Consider the following 19,821-nt stretch of genomic DNA (forward strand, 5'->3'; position numbering starts at 1 on the left):
TGGAGCGCGTGCTACGGGTGGGTGTTGCTATGGTGACCAGTGAGCTGAGACAAGTCAGGGCTTTACCTAGCCAAGACTTATAGATGACCTGGAGCCAGTGGGTTTGGCGACGGATGTGTCGTGAGGGCTAGCCAACGAGAGCATACAGGTCGCAGTGGTGGGTAGTATATGGGGCTTTGGTGACAAAACGAATGGCACTGTGATAGACTACATCCAGTTTGCTGAGTAGAGTGTTGAAGCTATTTTGTAAATTACATCGCTGAAGTCGAGGATCGGTAGGATGGTCAGTTTTATGAGGGTATGTTTGGCAGCGTGAGTGAAGGAGGCTTTGTTGTGAAATAGGAAGCCAATTCTAGAATTCTAATAACATCCACTGAAGAGTAGGTGAATGGTAGTAGTAGTATAGTCTAGGATCTGACCACGGTCATCTCTCCAGTACCATGTTAAAACCCACCCTGACCTTTCACCCTGCAGCAACTGACCAATCACATCCGGGACACTCTGCCGGGGCTGCGGGCCAAGCTGCAGAGCCAGCTGCTGTCTATAGAGAAGGAAGTGGAGGAGTACAAGAACTTCAGACCTGACGACCCCTCCCGCAAGACCAAGGCCCTGTTGCAGTGAGTAGGATACACACTTGCATACACACACACACATACACACACACACACACACACACACACACACACACACACACACACACACACACACACACACACACACACACACACACAGAGGCACACACACACACTTCATTAACTTCCTTTTCCCTGTATCTCACCCAGGATGGTGCAGCAGTTCTCAGTGGACTTTGAGAAGCGTATCGAGGGCTCTGGGGACCAGATCGACACAGCAGAGTTGTCAGGAGGAGCCAGGATCAACCGCATCTTCCACGAGCGCTTCCCCTTTGAGCTGGTCAAGGTATGTGTACCATACTGTATGTGTGTGTGTGTCCCTCTTTCCTAACTCTTAGTGTCCATGCAACCCCAGAATGAGACAGACAGTGCCGTGATTTGCCTCCTGCCTCCCTTAAGACCCCAACCCAGAGACTATATGAGGAAAACATTCCTCCCTCCCTCCCCAAACCCCCTCCTTCTATCCCTCCCTCCCAGAGCCACTCAATGAATACAAGCGACCTTAGGTTCCTGTTTCTGCTGTGTGTTGGAGGTGTGTGTTCACTATTTAACGGTGTGTTTTCCTTTCTGTGTGTGTACAGATGGAGTTTAACGAGAAGGAGCTTCGCAAGGAGATCAGCTACGCAATCAAGAACATCCACGGCATCAGGCACGTCCCTCATCCCTATCCCTCTCTCCCTCTCTCCCTCTCCCCCTACCCCTGTCCTCACCCGCCTGGGTCACCCCTCTGGGCCAGACCAACTCTAATCATCCTCACCCATCTAATCACGAAGACCTCTAGAAAAAACGATTGCAGTCCAAACAGAGGTGGAGGGATTTGTGATTAGATCCGTGACCGCTGGTTGGGTGGCATCTTTCTCTCACTCTTTGCCCCGTCCGTCTGTATGTATCTTGTATGTATGTATGTCTGTCTGTGTGGTGAAGCCTCATATGCCCGTCATGTGTAACCTAGCTCACTCCATCCCCGTCCTACGAAAAATTCCTGGCTTTTACCTAGGTCCAAGAGTGATATAAATCAGAATCAGACAGTGATGTCATCACTCTTCAGGAAGTGAACCTGTTGAAAGTCCCCTCTTTGTTTCTTCCTCCCTCTTAACCTAACTCCCATGTGTACCAGAACACATATTCCTCCTGACTACCAATAGACCATACATACCTCAGTTTAAGATGGTGTAAGATGGTGAAAAGAGAAGCCCAATTGTTTTGCTCTGAACTCATTGAACAAAAAATCGAATCAAAACCGATTTTATTTTTCACATGCTTCGTAAACAACTGGTGTAGACTAACAGTGAAATAATTACTTATGGTCCTTTTTCAACAATGCAGGATGCAAAAAACGATTTCTAAATATTATTTACAGTTGAAGTCAGAAGTTTACATACACCTTAGCCAAAAACATTTAAACTCAGTTTTTCATAATTCCTACATTTAATCCTAGTAGTGGTGTTCCCTGCCTTAGGTCAGTTAGGATCACCACTTTATTTTAGAATGTGAAATGTCAGAATAATAGTAGAGAGACTGATTTATTTCAGCTTTTATTTCTTTCATCACATTCCCAGTGGGTCAGAAGTTTACATACACTCAATTAGTATTTGGTAGCATTGCCTTTTAATTTTTTAAAACTTGGGTCAAACGTTTCGGGTAGCCTTCTACAAGCTTCCCACAATAAGTTGGGTGAATTTTGGCCCATTCCTCCTGACAGAGCTGGTGTAACTGAGTCAGGTTTGTAGGCTTCCTTGCTCGCAAGCGCTTTTTCAGTTCTACCCACAACATTTCTATAGGATTGAGGTCAGGGCTTTGTGATGGCCACTCCAATACCTTGACTTTGTTGTCCTTAGGCCATTTTGCCACAACTTTGGAAGTATGCTTGGGGGTCATTGTCCATTTGAAAGACCCATTTGCGACCAAGCTTTTACTTCTTGACTGATGTACTGAGATGTTGCTTCAATATATCCACATAATTTTCTTTCCTGATGATGCCATCTATTTTGTGAAGTGCACCAGTCCCTCCTGCAGCAAAGCACCCCCACAACATGATGCTGCCACCCCCGTGCTTCACGGTTGGGATGGTGTTCTTCGGCTTGCAAGACTCCCTCTTTTTCCTCCAAACATAACGATGGTCATTATGGCCAAACAGTTCTATTTTTGTTTCATCAGACCAGAGGACATTTCTCCAAAAAGTACGATCTTTGTCCTAAAAGCAGTTGCAAACCAGTCTGGCTTTTTTATGGTGATTTTGGAGCAGTGACTTCTTCCTTGCTGAGCAGCCTTTCAGGTTATGTCGAGTATAGGAATTGTTTTACTATGGATAGAGATACTTTTGTACCGATTTTCTCCAGCATCTTCACAAGGTCCTTGCTGTTGTCTGGGATTGATTTGCACTTTTTGCACCAAAGTACGTTCATCTCTTGGAGACAGAACGTGTCTCCTTCCTGAGCGGTATGCCGGCTGCGTGGTCCCATGGTGTTTATACTTGCATACTATTGTTTGTAGAGATGAACGTGGTACCTTCAGGCATTTGGAAATTGCTCCCAAGGATGTACCAGACTTGTGGAGGTCTACATTTTTTTCTGAGGTCTTGGCTGATTTATTTAGATTTTCCCATGATGTCAAGCAAAGAGGCACTGGGTTTGAAGGTAGGCCTTGAAATAAATCCACAGGTACACCTCCAATTGACTCAAATAATGTCAAATAGCCTATCAGAAGCTTCCAAAGCCATGACATAATTTTCTGGAATTTTCCAAGCTGTTTAAAGGCACAGTCAACTTAGTGTATGTAAACTTCTGACCCACTGGAATTGTAATCCAGTGAATTATAAGTGAAATAATCGGTCTGTAAACAATTGTTGGAAAAAGTACTTGTGTCATGCAAAAAGTAGATGTCCTAACCGACTTGCCAAAACTATAGTTTGTTAACAAGACATTTGTGGAGTGGTTGAAAAACGAGTTTTAATGACTCCAACCTAAGTGTATGTATGTAAACGTTCGACTTCAACTGTACATATATTTAAAAATAAAAACCATTGAAACAGATGGTGTGTACAAACTTTTGACTGGTACTGTTGTTGTATATATAAATATATATATATAAAAAGATTTGACTTCCTTTCCTTGTTACCTTTCATTTGGGGCCAATGATCTGAAAGAAGCAGTTATTAAATGGAAAATGGCTGCAAACACATGCTTACTATGAGGGTGCCCTCTACCCTATAGGTCAGTGGTTCTGAAGGAGGGGAACTGGTAAAGGAAACCATTTAACAGAATTGGGACACATTTTGTTGTAGTAGTGTAGGGACTCCAATAGGCATGGTGTCATCCGAGGATTGGATGACTCATGTACTGTAGCATGTGGGCAAAACTCTTCACATATTATGTAGCAATAATCATATAAGTTGTGTTCTAAGAGCTCAGTTTTTATCTGCATATTTTCCTGAAACCATAATGTGATGATTTAGTTAAGTTTTTAAGTCATGTTTTCTGCTTTCTGTTGTCATTCTCTTTCTTTGTCTTACTGTGCATGTTTCTTCTTTATGTTGTGGGAGGGGGTCTTTTCAATTAACACTGTTCTCTCTGCCCGACCTCCCTCCCCTTTTCTCCTTTTTTCAAAATGTCTCTCTTTTTTGGGCCTGTTACTGGGCAGAACTGGCCTCTTCACTCCGGACATGGCTTTTGAGACCATTGTGAAAAGGCAGATCGGCAAGATCAAAGAGCCCTGCCAGAAATGTGTGGACATGGTCATTTCTGAGCTAGTCAATACCGTTAGGCAGTGTACTCAGAAGGTAAACACACACGGTGGAGAGCAACACTATGGTTTCACCTCTCCCTCCAACCAAAACCTGCAGCTATGTCATCCCTGTTACCGTATCACCGTACCGTTCTGTTCTCCAGACCCTGTTGTCCCGGGTTGGGACAGTAGAGGGCATACTGGGGTAGCGGGGGTATTGTGAGGGACTGCCTGCCTACCGCTTTGGATGGTGTGGCTGGATGGAGTGACCATGGCCTTGTTAAAGAACTATGCTTGGTTTAGAATGGGTCTTGATGCTGCCGGGTTGCTGCTACGTGGCTGTATGTCAAGGGTTTAGACACAGGAGTAAGGATTAAAACATTTCAACAAATATTTTTGTTATGAATATGATCAAATGAACATTAATCATTTAATGAATGGTCAAATTAACACATCTTAAGATGTTACAGTTCTGTTAAGTCACAGGCAACTGAGTTAATTTTAGCAGCGGTGACATCATTTTTGATGCCCTGACTGTGTCATCAAAGTGTCACTCAGCTGTTGTCCCAGTCAGCCATGTTGGGTGACCTCAGCATCCAGACCTCCTGCTTGTGAGACCGGGTGCTGTGCACCTGCAGCAGACAGGACCCATGACAACGTGAAAGTTTGGCGGCTCATCCAAGGGCCAAGTTCAGCTAAGAGTGCCCTGGTCTTAATACTACTGTGACAAGGCCCAGTTTGGAACGCAGTCTGACCACAGTGGTTCTGGGACAGTGGAATAACAAACGCTGTGGCCCTGTTCTGAGTGGTCAGCTGGGGGATCGGGGGGTGGAAAGAGGGATGAGAGGGGGTCAAGGTAGAGGGGAGGAGCAAGGTGCTTTGTCTGAGATGGTGGGTGCACAGCTGCGGTCTCAAATGGCTCATGGCTCAGAGCTGTTGACTGGTGGGGTGGTGCAGGCTGTGATCTCTCTCTCTCTCTCTCTCTCTCTCTCTCTCTCTCTCTGGATGGAGGGACAGACCTCAGCACTAGCCTGATTCGAACAGCTTCAAGGGAAATCATTTTTTTTACCCTGTGTACGGTTTCCCCACCTCCCCCTGACTTGTCCCTATCCCCTCTATTTTTAATCTGCCTTTCAGTCTGTCATCCCTCTTTTTTTCGCACCTTATCTGTTTCTCTCCTTCTCTGTGTGGCCCTCTTGTATTACTCTTTATTGGCATGGGAAACATATGTTAACATTGCCAAAGCAAGGGAAGTAGCTAATAAACAAAAGTGAAATAAGCAATACAGAATAACAGTAAGCATAACACTCACAAACTTTCCAAAAGAATAAAAACATTTGAAAATGTCGTATTATGAGCAAATAAATAAACATAAATATGGGTTGTATTTACAATGGTGTTTGTTCTTCACTGGTTGGTCTTTCCTTGTGGCAACAGGTCACACATCAAGCTGCTGTGAGGGCACACTGTGGTATTTCACCCAGTAGATATGGGAGTTTGGGTGAAATACAGTGTGGCATTTCTCTCTTCTGCTTTGACCTGCTCTCTCTCCCTGTGGTTCTCTTCATCTTTTACTCCATTCCTCCATCTCGGTTTCTGTTTCTCTGTGTCTCTTTATCTTGGTTTCTCCCCCTTCTGTTTCTCTATTACTTTACTTCTCTCTCTTCTCTCTCCCGTCACCACCTCCTTTCTACAGGACGGGCCTGTTCACTCCTGACCTGGCCTTTGAGGCCATAGTGAAAAAGCAGATCCAAAAGCTGAAGGAACCCTCACTGAAGTGTATAGATATGGTAGTGAGCGAACTCACCTCTACCATACAAAAGTGTAGTGACAAGGTAACCAATGAACCGAGCCACCTTCGGAGTCTGGCTTGCGTCATTCTTAGAGGTAGGGATAGACCGATGGCTGGACTACAAAAAAAAGGAAGCAAAATATGTGATCTGTTTTAGATCAGCATAGTGGTTAGGGTTGTACATACAGTGTTTTTTCAGAAAATATTCATACCCTTGATTTATTCCACATTTAGTTCTGTTACAGCCTAAATTCAAAATGAATTACCTAGATTTTGGTTCTCACGCACACACAATACCCCATAATGAGAAAGTGAAAACATGTTTTTCGAAATTTGTGCAAATGATTTGAAAATCAGGTGTAGAAATATCACACCCCTTAGTCAATACTTTGTAGAAGCACCTTAAACAGCGATTCCAGCTGTGAGTCTTTCTGGGTAAGTCTCTAAGAGCTTTCCACACCTGGTTTGTGCAACATTTTATCATTATTCTTTTCACAATTCTTCAAGCTCTGTCAAATTGGTTGTTAATCATTGCTTGACAACCATTTTCAGGTTTGCCATAGATTTTCAAGCAGATTTAAGTCAAAAATGTAACTCGGCCACTCAAGAACCTTCAATGTCTTCTTGGTAAGCAACTCCAGTGTAGATTTGGCCTTGTGTTTTAGGTTATTGTTCTGCTGGAAGGCGAATTCATCTCCCAGTGTCTGGTGGAAAGCAGACTGAACCAGGTTTTCCTCTAGGATTTTGCCAGTGCTTAGCTCAATTTTATTTATTTGTTATCCTGAAAAACTCCCCAGTCCTTAACGATTCAAAGTGTACCCATGACATGATGCAGCCACCAATTTATTCTTGAAAATATGGAGAGTGGTACTCAGTAATGTGTGGTATTGAATTTACCCCAAACATAACACTTTGTATTCAGGACAAAAAGTTTATTGCTTTGCCACATGTTTTGCAGTATTACTTTAGTGCCTTGTTGCAAACAGGATGCAGGTTTTGGAATATTTTTATTCTGTATAGGCTTCCTTCTTTCCACTTTGTCAATTAGGTTAGTATTGTGGAGTAATTACAATGTTGTCGATCCATCTTCAGTTTTCTCCTATCACAGCCATTAAACTCCGCAACTCTTTTAAAGTCACCATTGGCCTCATGGTGAAATCCCTGAGTGGTTTCCTTCCTCTCCGGCAACTGAGTTAGGAAGGACGCCTATATCTTTGTAGTGACTGGGCCATACACCATCCAAAGTGTAATTTATAACTTCACCATGCTCAAATAGATATTCAATGTCTGCTTTAAAAAAAAATCCATCTACCAATAGGTTCCATTCTTTGTGGTTGAATCTGTGTTTGAAGTTCACTGCTCAACTGAGGGACCTTACAGATAATTGTGTGGGGTACAGAGATGAGGTCCATGCAGCTTATTATGTGACTTGTTAAGCAAATGTATACTCCTAAAGGCTTGCCATAACAAAGGGGTTGAATACTTATTGACTAAAGACATTTCAGATTTTCATTTTTGAATTTGTAAAAAGTGGTGTATTGTGTGTAGGCCAGTGACAAACAAATCTCAATTTAATAAATGTTTTATTCAGGCTGTAACACAACAAAATGTGGAAAAAGTCAAGGGGTGTGAATACTTTCTGAAGGCACTGTATATGCTTTCCGTTTGTTCGATAAGAAGCAACAACTAAAATAGCCAATTTATAAATTCTATGATAACCAATTGATAGTTCTTTGAAGTTGTTACTGCTTTTAAGTACAGATGCAGAACGATACAGACTAAACGTGCATACAGCCATGGCCTATGTGTCCGGTTGCATTTCTTTAGTTTCACTTATACATATGTTCTCCTTATAGAATGCACAGGAAGCCACACAGCTAGGATTTCCTTTCATAGTGTGTCTTTGTCAGTCTCTCCGTTCATACTCTGTAATTCCACAGTTTTCTCCTCTGTGAATTTTGATCCACCTCTCCTCCTCTCCATGGGGTGTTGTACTGTACCGTGTGAGGTGTTGTGGTGTGATATTAGTGTCTGAAGTTTATCTGCAAATTGGGCTACCCCCCTTATATTGGTTTCCAGAAGCCGAAGAACAAGTCTAGGTGTTGGTTCCAAGCCAGCTCCATTGCAGACTTCTTATTTTCTTCTTGAAACATGCCATTCCATTTATGCAATGATGGTATCATAAAAATGTTGACTCGGAAGACAGACATTGCAGACATTTATTCACGCGGAATCAACTCCCATAAATATACCGTAACAATATACAGCGACATTCATGTACTGTATAGTCACTTTGTTAACCTGGCAAATGCCAAAGGTAGATTGTGGTCACTTGCTGTCATGACACAAGTCTCATATATGCATGAGGAGTAACACGTGAAAGGATTCACATATTTATTGTCATGATAAGCTAGATATATTGTTTATTTTCAATAGGGGACACCTAACCATGCACACTGTTGTTGATGAGATGTTTGCTTCTCTATACGTGTGAGCATCCTGTCACACTTCACTCTCTGTGTTCTGTGTCCACTCAGGAATATGTTATGTAGTCAGGACAATATTGGTGCACAATATGAATCTCTGTCATATTAATAGTATGAATTTAGTAGGACTGAGACTGTGGATGATTCTTTGCTGTCTTCAGACGTGGTATCTAACACATTTGTCCAGCAGACTATCGGTCTATCCTTACTGTAGTCTTACTATGATATTAAACTCCCATGTTGATTTTTTTCATTCTATTTCTATTCAAACATTCGTTGTCATTCTGTTTTGTTTTCCGATTGGCCAAAATAGACAGTTGAACTAATTGTCCCAAGATTCCATCGTAACCAGCATGCAACAGTGTTTTATCCTCAGTTAGCCATATCTTTGTGACCTCCTCTTACTCTCTGATTCTGTCATCTGATTGAGTTCCTCTAGTTGATTCTACTCACGTCCATCCCCGTGTCTGTCAGTTTGATTTGGTGACTGCTGTTGCAGGTCTGAAGGTTGTGTCTCAACAACTCAACTAACTGATCCACAGTATCACCCTCTCGCTCTCTGTCTCTGTCTCTCTCTCTCTGTCTCTCTCTCTGTTTCTCTCTCTCTCTCTCTCTCTCTCTCTCTCTCTCTCTCTCTTTCTCTCTCTCTCTCTCTCTCTCTCTCTCTCTCTCTTTCTCTCTATCTGTCTCTGTCTCTCTGTCTCTCTGTTTCTCTCTCTCTGTCTCTGTCTCTCTCGCTCTCTGTCTCTGTCTCTCTCTCTCTGTCTCTCTCTCTGTTTCTCTCTCTCTCTCTCTCTCTCTCTCTCTCTCTCTCTTTCTCTCTATCTGTCTCTGTCTCTCTGTCTCTCTGTTTCTCTCTCTCTGTCTCTGTCTCTCTCGCTCTCTGTTTCTCTCTCTCTCTGTCTCTCTCGCTCTCTGTCTCTGTCTCTCTCTCTCTGTCTCTCTCTCCGTTTCTCTCTCTCTTTCTCTCTCTGTCTCTGTCTCTCTCTCTCTCTGTTTCTCTCTCTCTCCGTCTCTCTCTCTCTCTCTCTCTCTCTCTCATCTCTCTCTGTCTCTGTCTCTCTCTCTCTCTCTCTCTGTCTGTCTGTTTTTCTCTCTCTTCCTCTCTCTCTCTCCCTCTCTCTTTCTTGTCTTCTACATCTTGTTGCGTCTAACCTCTCACTGTCTTGCTTATTCATCAAGAAAAACGTGTAAAAAAAAGAGTCCTCTTGTGGATATTTTGAATAAAGGAAATGGGGGATACCTAGTCAGTTGTTCAACTGAATGCCTTCAACTGAAATGTGTCTTCATGTATCCCTCTGAATCACTGTAAAACAGTCTGCAAAGAAAATATTAATAATCAAATGCCATTTAGCAGACACTTTTATTCAAAGCGACTTACAGTCATGCGTGCACACCTTTGTTTTACGCATGGGTGGTGCCGGGAATCAATCCCATTATTTTGGCAAGGTAGGCACCATGCTCTACCAACTGAGCTACCGAGGAGCACCAAAATCCACAAGCGGTCTTACTATCCTTCTCCCCTCTCTGTCTCCTCTTCCTCCTCCCTGCTTCCTGTGTGTGTGTGTGTGTTTGTGTGTGTGTAAGCACCTTTCTGCATGCTGCCCATACCCTGTTTATATGAGTTATAATATATTAATGTACTTGTCACTGCGGGTGTTCAAGCCCCGATGCATTTCTGTGTCAAACACAGTACATTCCTAACTTGCTGTGAGACAGTGCTGCGACTATGTTGTGAACTTGAAAGTTGCAATGCTTCTTTACAATGACGCATTAGATAATTGGTCTTCATTTAAAAAGTAATTGGTTAATTGGTCTTAATTTAAAAAGTAATTGGTTAATTGGTCTTAATTTAAAAAGTAATTGGTTAATTTGTCTTAATTTAAAAAGTAATTGGTTAATTGGTCTTAATTTAAAAAGTAATTGGATAATTGGTCTTAAATTTTAAAAAAAAGGGGTTCCTTCTCTTGACCATTGACCCCTGATCTCATGATAAACCGCTAATATCAGTCTTATTTTGATTTGTCAATTTAATGTCTTGTAATTCAGCTGGTATTAGTTATATTCCCGACATGGCATTATAGCACAGCATGTGATATAGCCATGTGTTGGTGTCATCATAGACAAAGAGACAGTAAAATATTGGTCACCAGGAAGACAGTACAGAATTGAAGACATTAATGCTGTCATCTAATAGGCTTCAATGACATGGCTATCTGTCTAATACACCCTACAGACCTCAATGTCTCCTACTGTGTATTTGGGCCTGTGCCAGGAAGTGAGAAATCAAATGATTGAGACAAGGAGCTCAGTGTGATCCCGTAACCTTGAATAGCCATGGTAAAGGATGCCTTGTAACTTATGTCAGATGTCAGCATATTTTCTCTCACTGTGATTTGAGTTGGCTTTCCTCCCAACCAGCCGCCTCTGTGATTGTGCTGTGTGTCTGTTGTGTTGGAAGCACACCAATGTCTGTATTGATGTGTTTACAATGAATAGATGGAAAAAGGTTATAATGTACCAGGAAAATGACGTGTTATTGGGGATTATAAACTGGGTGGTTTGAGCCCTGAATGCTGATTAGCTGACAGCCGTGGTATATCAGACCGTATACCACGGGTATGACAAAACACTTATTTTTACTGCTCTATTTATGTTGCTAAACAGTTTATAATAGTAATAAGGCACCTCGGGGGTTTGTGATATATAGCCAATATACCACAGCTAAACATATACCACACCCTCTCTGGCCTTGTTGCTTAAGTAGACTATTGTTTGGGCAAAATACTAGTTAGTGTGTTATGACAGTATTACAGACTTTGCACTATTCATTTACTTTCTTTACATTTATTAACCCCTTGTGGAAAGATATACACACTAATAACAGCCAACATTAACACTGATTAATGTAAATTGTTGAACCTCTTGTGACTAGGGCAGAGTCTGTGATGTGCTCTTGTGAGGTGTGTGTACTGTATTTGATAAGTGTGTCTGTGTGTGTGTGTGTGTCTGTCTGTCTATGTCTGTGTGTTTCTGTGCCATTAGTGCAGTGTGCTTCAGTGAGTGTGGGTGTTTGGGTGTGTTGACTGAGTTGGCTGTGCTTTGTGTCTGGCCTGTATCTGAGCTGAGCCTCCCTACCCACACTGTGTGCCCTGTGCTGTCCTGTACCCACAGCTGGCTCAGTACCCCATGCTGAGGGAGGAGATGGAGAAGATTGTCACCCAGCATATCCGAGACCGCGAGAGCCGCACCAAGGACCAGGTGACACACACACACACACACACACACACACACACACACACACACACACACACACACACACACACACACACACACACACACACACACACACACACACACACACACACACACACACACACACACACACACACTATAACACACTATAACACACTATATTCCCAATCCAAAGTCTCATGTTTAATAACTCTATATAATGTGTACATGTCCCACCATCCAGGTGATGCTGCTGATTGACATTGAGCTGGCCTACATGAACACCAACCATGAGGACTTCATTGGCTTTGCAAAGTGAGTGTCACCCTCTTGACCTCTGTTCTGATACAGTGGATTAGAACAAACATCCCAATATAGACACAGTACAGTCTGGGGACCCTGACCTACAGGCTCTTACTACTGAATCCTTTGTTTATGCGTGTGTACCTATGTAGCCCATGATTGTGATGTTTTCATCCCCTGTAGTGCCCAGCAGAGGAGCAGCCAGGTGGCTCAGAAGAAGCAAACTGGCAGTAAGGTACTATAGGCACATGAAGGCACCTACAGCACATAGTCTTCCATTACATTCATTAAGACTTGCCTCATGGGCTGTTCGCAAAATATTGTAACAATGTTCCTAGATGCAAGGTCTACATCGAGCTGTTCACAAGACAGATTATAGTTCCAACTGAGTACAGTTTTGAGTGTTTAAACTATTTATCCACTTGTTCTCTTCTTCTGTGTTCTTTAGCATGGTTGTTCTTTAGCCTGGTTATTCTTTAGCCTGTTTGTTCTTTAGCCTGGTTCTTCTTTAGCCTGGTTGTGCATTAGCCTGGTTGTTCATTAGCCTGGTTGTTCTTTAGCCTGGTTGTTCTTTAGCCTGTTTGTTCATTAGCCTGTTTGTTCATTAGCCTGGTTGTTCATTAGCCTGGTTGTTCATTAGCATGTTTGTTCATTAGCCGGTTTGTTAATTAGCCTGTTTGTTCATTAGCCTGGTTGTTCTTTAGCCTGTTTGTTCATTGGCCTGTTTGTTCATTAGCCTGGTTGTTCATTAGCCAGGTTGTTATTTAGGCTGCTTGTTCTTTAGCATGGTTGTTCTTTAGCCTGGTTGTTCATTAGCCAAGTTGTTATTTAGGCTGCTTGTTCTTTGCCTGGTTGTTCATTAGCCTGGTTGTTCATTAGCCTGGTTGTTATTTAGGCTGCTTGTTCTTTAGCCTGTTTGTTCATTAGCCAGGTTGTTCATTAGCCTGTTTGTTCATTAGCCTGTTTGTTCATTAGCCTGTTTGTTCATTAGCCTGGTTGTTCTTTAGCCAGGTTGTTATTTAGGCTGCTTGTTCATTAGCCTGGTTGTTCATTAGCCTGTTTGTTATTTAGTACTCTGTGTTTTAACTGTCTAGTGTTCCCACTCTATTTCTGTTCTGCTCTGTTTCTTCTGAGTGATTTCTCTTGTGTCTTTTTCTTCACCTCTCCTGCTACAACTATTCTACTTTAGCAGGATGAGATTATGGTGAGTAGTGTGTGTGTGCGTGTGTGTTAGCATGTGTGAGTGTGTGTTAGTGTGCGTGCTTGTTTTTATGTGTTTGTGTGTGTTAGAATGTGTTGGTTTCCTTGTGTGTGTGTGTGTGTGTTTGTTAGAATGTGTGTGTGGAGAGAGCCTCCCATAACTGTAGATGGGTAGGTAGCTAGGGAGCTCTCTGGGCATTTGCTTCTTTCCTCAGCTGCCTCCCTCCTCCAGGCAGTGCTCCCATCCAACACAACAGAAACATGCTCAGCTAGCACTGCTCATCTCCTATTAGAAACCAGCATGAGTAAAAAAAATAGCATGAACCATTATTTTACAATACACCCCCAGACATAGACAGAACACAGAGGGGTTAAGACCAGATAGGCCTCCAGGTTCCTTAATGCACAACATATTTTTATGTGCAGACTTTTCTCTCTCCCATAGAAACAGCACCATTTGGAGACGTTACATTTCACAGCCGTGGCCTCACAATCGAGCCTCATTTTCCTTGGCTGAGTGATTGCTCGTCGCCCCCCCAGCCTTAGCTTGATACCAGATAAAGAAGGCAGCCATGTGTTCTCCAATGACAACAGCTCGCAGAGAGATGGAGGCTTTAGCTTTAGAGGGGGGTGCTGCCTGCTGCCTTCTCTATTTAAGACCAGTTCTCCAAAGCCCACATCTCTCTCACACTCGTTATCTACTCTACTCTACTCTACTCTACTCTACTCTACCCTACTCTACCCTACCCTACTCTACTCTACTCTACTCTACTCTACTCTACTCTACTCTACCCTACCCTACCCTACTCTACTCTACTCTACTCTACTCGACTCTACTCTACTCTACTCTACCCTACTCTACTCTACCCTACCCTACCCTACTCTTCCCTACCCTACCCTACCCTACCCTACCCTACCCTACCCTACCCTACTCTACTCTACCCTACCCTACTCTACCCTACCCTACCCTACCCTACTCTACTCTACTCTACTCTACTCTACCCTACCCTACCCTACCATACCCTACCCTACTCTACTCTACCCTACCCTACCCTACCCTACTCTACTCTACTCTACCCTACCCTACCCTGCTCTACCCTACCCTACCCTACTCTACTCTACTCTACTCTACTCTACTCTACTCTACTCTACTCTACCCTACCCTACTCTACCCTACCCTACTCTACTCTACTCTACTCTACTCTACCCTACCCTACCCTACCCTACCCTACTCTACTCTACTCTACTCTACTCTACTCTACTCTACTCTACTCTACTCTACTCTACTCTACTCTACTCTACTTTACTCTACTCTACTCTACCCTAACTGGTCTTTGCCAGCAGCATACCACCCTGCATACCACTGCTGGCTTGCTTCTGAAGCTAAGCAGGGTTGGTCCTGGTTAGTCCCTGGATGGGAGACCAGATGCTGCTGGAAGTGGCGTTGGAGGGCCAGTAGGAGGCACTCTTTCCTCTGGTCTAAGAAATATCCCAATATCCCACTGCCCTGTGTAGGGTGCCGTCTTTCAGATGGGACGTTAAACGGGTGTCCTGACTCTCTGAGGTCATTAAAGATCCCATGGCACTTATCGTAAGAGTAGGGGTGTTAACCCTGGTGTCCTGGCTAAATTCCCAATCTGGCCCTCAAACCATCACGGTTACCTAATAATCCCCAGTTTACAATTGGCTCATTCATCCTCCTCCTCTCCCCTGTAACTATTCCCCAGGTCGTTGCTGTAAATGAGAACGTGTTCTCAGTCAACTTACCTGGTAAAATAACAAATTAAGGGCATAGGTTTTCCTGTTTAGCCGGCTGCATTTAGTTCTGCTCTCCTCCAGCTGCTTTGACCAACAGCCTCTCCTGGTATCTTTTATTGACCTACCTTTCTACCCACCTAGGGCATTCAAACCACCCAATATGATGCAATATAAAGACTAACAATGCCTTGGTGGAAGGGTCAACTAAGCAGTTGGTTGCGCTGTCCAACAGAAAAGTTTGAAAAAACAGATAAGGTGGAAGTTTTGACATGACACACCATGACTAGGCATCTGTCAGTTAATAACCAGCTGATAATCCCCCCCTCCCCCCCACCATCACCACACCACACAACGACGCATTCCGTGGGCAACCTCGACACAAAGATGCATCAGCATATGTGCTGCATGAGTTTTGGTTTGAAAGCGGCCCTACAGCCCCATATGGCTCTTTGTCCCCCTTTGTCCCTGCCTGCCTTGCCCTCGCTGTACCCCACTCTAGCCAGCCAGTGTGCCAATGTGCAAATATGCCAGTGTGCTGCCTGCCCCTGTGCATTACGAATGGCCTATGCTCTGTGCTCCGTACGTGGCATAGCTGTGTAATGTTCTCTCCACATCCCCATTCAGCCGGAGAGAGGAGCAGTTAATGATCGGTTTAAGGTAAATACAGAGGCACAATATACATTACATGTTTATGTTATGGGAGAGACACTGATAGAATCACAATGATAGTTGTGTTTGATGCTAATAGAAAGGCCCATTGAGCCGGTCCCATTTGTCCCGTGTTGTGTCCCCTGCAGTGACTCACATTGTCCACTAGGGGCAGTAGTGAGAGGATACCACACATGCCATACATACACAGGACTTACTAATACAATGTCATGATGGAGGAAGTGCAGTTGTGAGGGGATTCAGAAGGCTAGCTTTGTGTTTGCCTGCCTTTCTGAATCTGTTTTTCTTTCCTCTCTCTCCCTCCCTCCCTCCCTCTATCCTTCTCTCTCTCAGGTGATCAGGAAGGGCTGGCTGACCATCAACAACATTGGCATCATGAAGGGAGGAGCAAAGGAGTACTGGTTCGTCCTGACCGCTGAGTCCCTGTCCTGGTACAAGGACGATGAGGTGAGGCTATGGTTGTACCTACACACTGGGTTTAAAAGCAAAGATTTCATACTAGAGAGATTTTATGCAGGTACCTCATTTGCTTATTTACCAATTCTGTCACAATAAGAAGGACCTCACATACACAGGTTTCTCATAAAATGACTTAATAAATACATTTTCATTGGCTGTATTGTGTTGGATGAAATGACAATTGAAGACAACTAAAATGCTGGTCTTTACTGCTCTCATTGAGCTGTTGGCACTTGACACGTCACCCGACAGCGATGTGTCTCATTTTAACGCCAACTCTTTCATGTGTGACTATGGGTTGTTGTTTCCAAAACCAGTGATGGAATTACTTCTGTTGGATACTTTACGTATGTTTTACTTCAAGACGTGCTGCCAAGGAGATTCAACAATTATTTTCCATTGTTTCTTAACAACAGTGAATTGTGCTTGTTAATAGAACCTAACAAGGTTTGAACCAGGTCAGATTGGTCAAAGACAATCCCAGAATCCGTTGTAGCTTTATTAAGAGTTAGCCACAGCCACTCCGCTGACTGACTGACATCATTGTGTGTGTGTGTGTGTGTGTGTTTATATGATAATTAGGGTACCTCTTTATTTGGATAGTCCATCTGTAGACGCTCTACAAACCATATGTCACATTTCAACTAACTATCTACGAACCATGACCTTAAACCTTATCCTAACCCTAACCCTAACCTTAACCTTAACCCGAACCCTAACCTTAACCCTTATTCTAAACCTAACCCTAACAGTAACCTTGCAAGCATTTTCTTGTCAGCAGGTAGTTTTGTTGATAGTATGACCATCTGTAAAGCATCTACAGATGGAAAATCTGGACTATCCAATTAAAGGGTGACCATCATTTTTTCTATATATCAGAGAGTCTGTTCTTTATCACACTAAAGGTAATGAGATGGGCCAAGGGAAGTTTGTGTGTGTGTGTGGGGGGGAGGGGGGGGGCAATTAGAGGAAGTAGAGAGGGTGGGGGTATTGTAGGGCTAGGTGTAGTAGGAGAGGAGTCTGTTCAAAGTGAGACAGGGCCCCCCAGCATGTCAGACACTAAAGCTGGCACCCACATGTGCATACCAGAGCCCTGCCCTGAGTGTGTTCCCAATTACACACACATGTACACACACAACACACTGTTAGGGCTGGCCTGCATGTTCCCCTTCAAGACTTAGGCCAGGGCTGCTTCTCATAAACATATTCTATTTCAAAGGGCGCTAGAGAGGATGGGGGAAAGGGGGAAGAGAAAGGGGAGGGAATTGGCTGCAAAGTAGAAGAGGGAGGGGAGGAGTGTCTCTGGTTAGCTGGTTAGGGCCACAGTAACAAGGACCATGTGGGACGGAGAGAGAGAGAAAGAGCGAGGGATGCTGTGGTCTTCCTTTCATCTCTTGCTGAACAAAAGTCCCATCCCCAGAGCCCTGCTGCAAATAACCAAACCACATAGAGGGCAGGAACCCCTCTCTCTGCCTTTACCCTCCGTCCGTCCCCCTGTCCCGTCGGCATTGCCCCACGTGTATTTATTTGAAAATGGCAGTCTCTCAGAACACGGGGACTCAAAACTATTATAGCACCGCTACTCCAGCTCAGAGGAGGGACTAATGTGGTTTAATGAGCAGGGAACAGAAACATTTCCATGCTCAGAGGAGGGACTAATGTGGTTTAATGAGCAGGGAACAGAAACATTTCCATGCTCAGAGGAGGGACTAATGCGGTTTAATGAGCAGGGAACAGAAACATTTCCATGCTCAGAGGAGGGACTAATGTGGTTTAATGAGCAGGGAACAGAAACATTTCCATGCTCAGAGGAGGGACTAATGTGGTTTAATGAGCAGGGAACAGAAACATTTCCATGCTCAGAGGAGGGACTAATGTGGTTTAATGAGCAGGGAACAGAAACATTTCCATGCTCAGAGGAGGGACTAATGTGGTTTAATGAGCAGGGAACAGAAACATTTCCATGCCTTTGTCCAAGCAAAGTGGACATGCTTTAATTTGTATACACTCAGTCACACACTAAAGCACACTCTGGGGCGACACACACTCCGGGCCCACACTGGCTAACGTACACACACACTCAAACCTAGCATATGTAATGTACACTATTTAGTTGAATAGCCTTTATCCATTCATTCATACACATGACCATCCCCACTGACACACGTACAGAGCTTTACAAAAATGTTCCCGTTTCAAATTTTACTAGCTAGCTTCTCATCATTGTGAACCCCTACCCTGTTCTGGCAGCACAGGACACAATGCCTACTGCTGAAGCAGGACCATAGCCTTGACCATATCCTCCCATCATTTTATACGATACCACAGCGCGCGCGCACACACACACACACACACACGTACACGTACACACACACACACACACACACACACACACACACACACACACACACACACACACACACACACACACACACACGTGCACACACACACACACACACACACACACACACACACACACACACACACACACACACACACATACACACACACACATACCACACCTCCACATCCAGACACTAATAATAACCTTCAACTACCCCCAGTTTTGGCACAGGGTAGGGTCTAGGGGGTTAGGGGATCTGGTTTGTATTACCAGACATGCCAGGGCTTTGAATCAAGCAGCCCTGGAGCCCAGAACTCCCCAAAGCCTCTCAAACCAGAGAAGAAGTGAATGAAGAGAAACCCTCAAAAGCATGAGTAAACACCAAGCCCATGAATCTCACTGGCCCCCAATGTCTGTACAGCAATTATATACACTATCGTTCAAAAGTTTTGGGGTCACTTAGAAGGCCAGTATCCCGGAGTGGCCTCTTCACTGTTGACGTTGAGACTGATGTTTTGCGAGTACTATTTAATTAAACTGCCAATTGACAAGTGAGGCGTCTGTTTCTCAAACTAGACACTCTAATGTACTTGTCCTCTTGCTCAGTTGTGCAACAGGGCCTCCCACTCCTCTTTCTATTCTGGTTAGAGACAGTTTGCGCTGTTCTGTGAAGGGAGTAGTACACAGCATTGTACCAGATCTTCAGTTTCTTGACAATTTCTCACATGGAATAGCCTTAATTTCTCAGAACAAGAATAGACTGACAAGTTTCAGAAGAAAGTGCTTTGTTTCTGTTCATTTTGAGCCTGTAATCCAACCCACAAATGCTGATGCTCCAGATACTCAACTAGTCTAAAGAAGGCCAGTTTTATTTCTTCTTTAATCAGGACAAGTTTTCAGCTGTACTAACATAATTGCAAAAGGGTTTTCTAATGATCAATTAGCCTTTTAAAAGGATACACTTGGATTAGCTAACACAACGTGCCATTGGAACACAGGAGTGATGGTTGCTGATAATGGACCTCTGTACACCTATGTAGATATAAAAAATCAGCCGTTTCCAGCTACAATAGTCATTTACAACATTAACATGAACAATGTCTAAACTGTATTTCTGATCAATTTTATGTTATTTTAATGGAAAAAAATAGCTTTTCTTTTAAAAACAAGGAAATTTTTAAGTGTCCCCAAACCTTTGAACGGTAGTGTACATACACGTTG

At 43.6% G+C, this 19,821-nt stretch overlaps 1 protein-coding gene across 12 annotated transcripts in view; it reads left to right on the forward strand.

The window, feature by feature from the left end:
• Positions 1–19,821, forward strand: part of LOC139408636 (dynamin-1) — an 81,710-nt gene that overhangs the window by 22,966 nt on the left and 38,923 nt on the right. For 5 of the 12 annotated variants that reach the window (XM_071152771.1, XM_071152775.1, XM_071152772.1 and 2 more), the window contains exons 7-16: positions 475–617; positions 783–918; positions 1,214–1,281; positions 4,272–4,410; positions 11,808–11,894; positions 12,112–12,182; positions 12,354–12,405; positions 13,360–13,374; positions 15,753–15,785; positions 16,131–16,244. In XM_071152771.1, coding sequence (XP_071008872.1) covers positions 475–617; positions 783–918; positions 1,214–1,281; positions 4,272–4,410; positions 11,808–11,894; positions 12,112–12,182; positions 12,354–12,405; positions 13,360–13,374; positions 15,753–15,785; positions 16,131–16,244 — 858 coding nt within the window. Of the gene's footprint in view, positions 1–474; positions 618–782; positions 919–1,213; positions 1,282–4,271; positions 4,411–6,051; positions 6,191–11,807; positions 11,895–12,111; positions 12,183–12,353; positions 12,406–13,359; positions 13,375–15,752; positions 15,786–16,130; positions 16,245–19,821 lie in introns of all 12 variants that reach the window. The other 7 variants (XM_071152779.1, XM_071152778.1, XM_071152780.1 and 4 more) reach the window with 5 other exon arrangements.

This window comes from Oncorhynchus clarkii, chromosome 5 (genome assembly GCF_045791955.1).
Source record: "Oncorhynchus clarkii lewisi isolate Uvic-CL-2024 chromosome 5, UVic_Ocla_1.0, whole genome shotgun sequence".
NCBI lineage: Eukaryota > Metazoa > Chordata > Actinopteri > Salmoniformes > Salmonidae > Oncorhynchus > Oncorhynchus clarkii.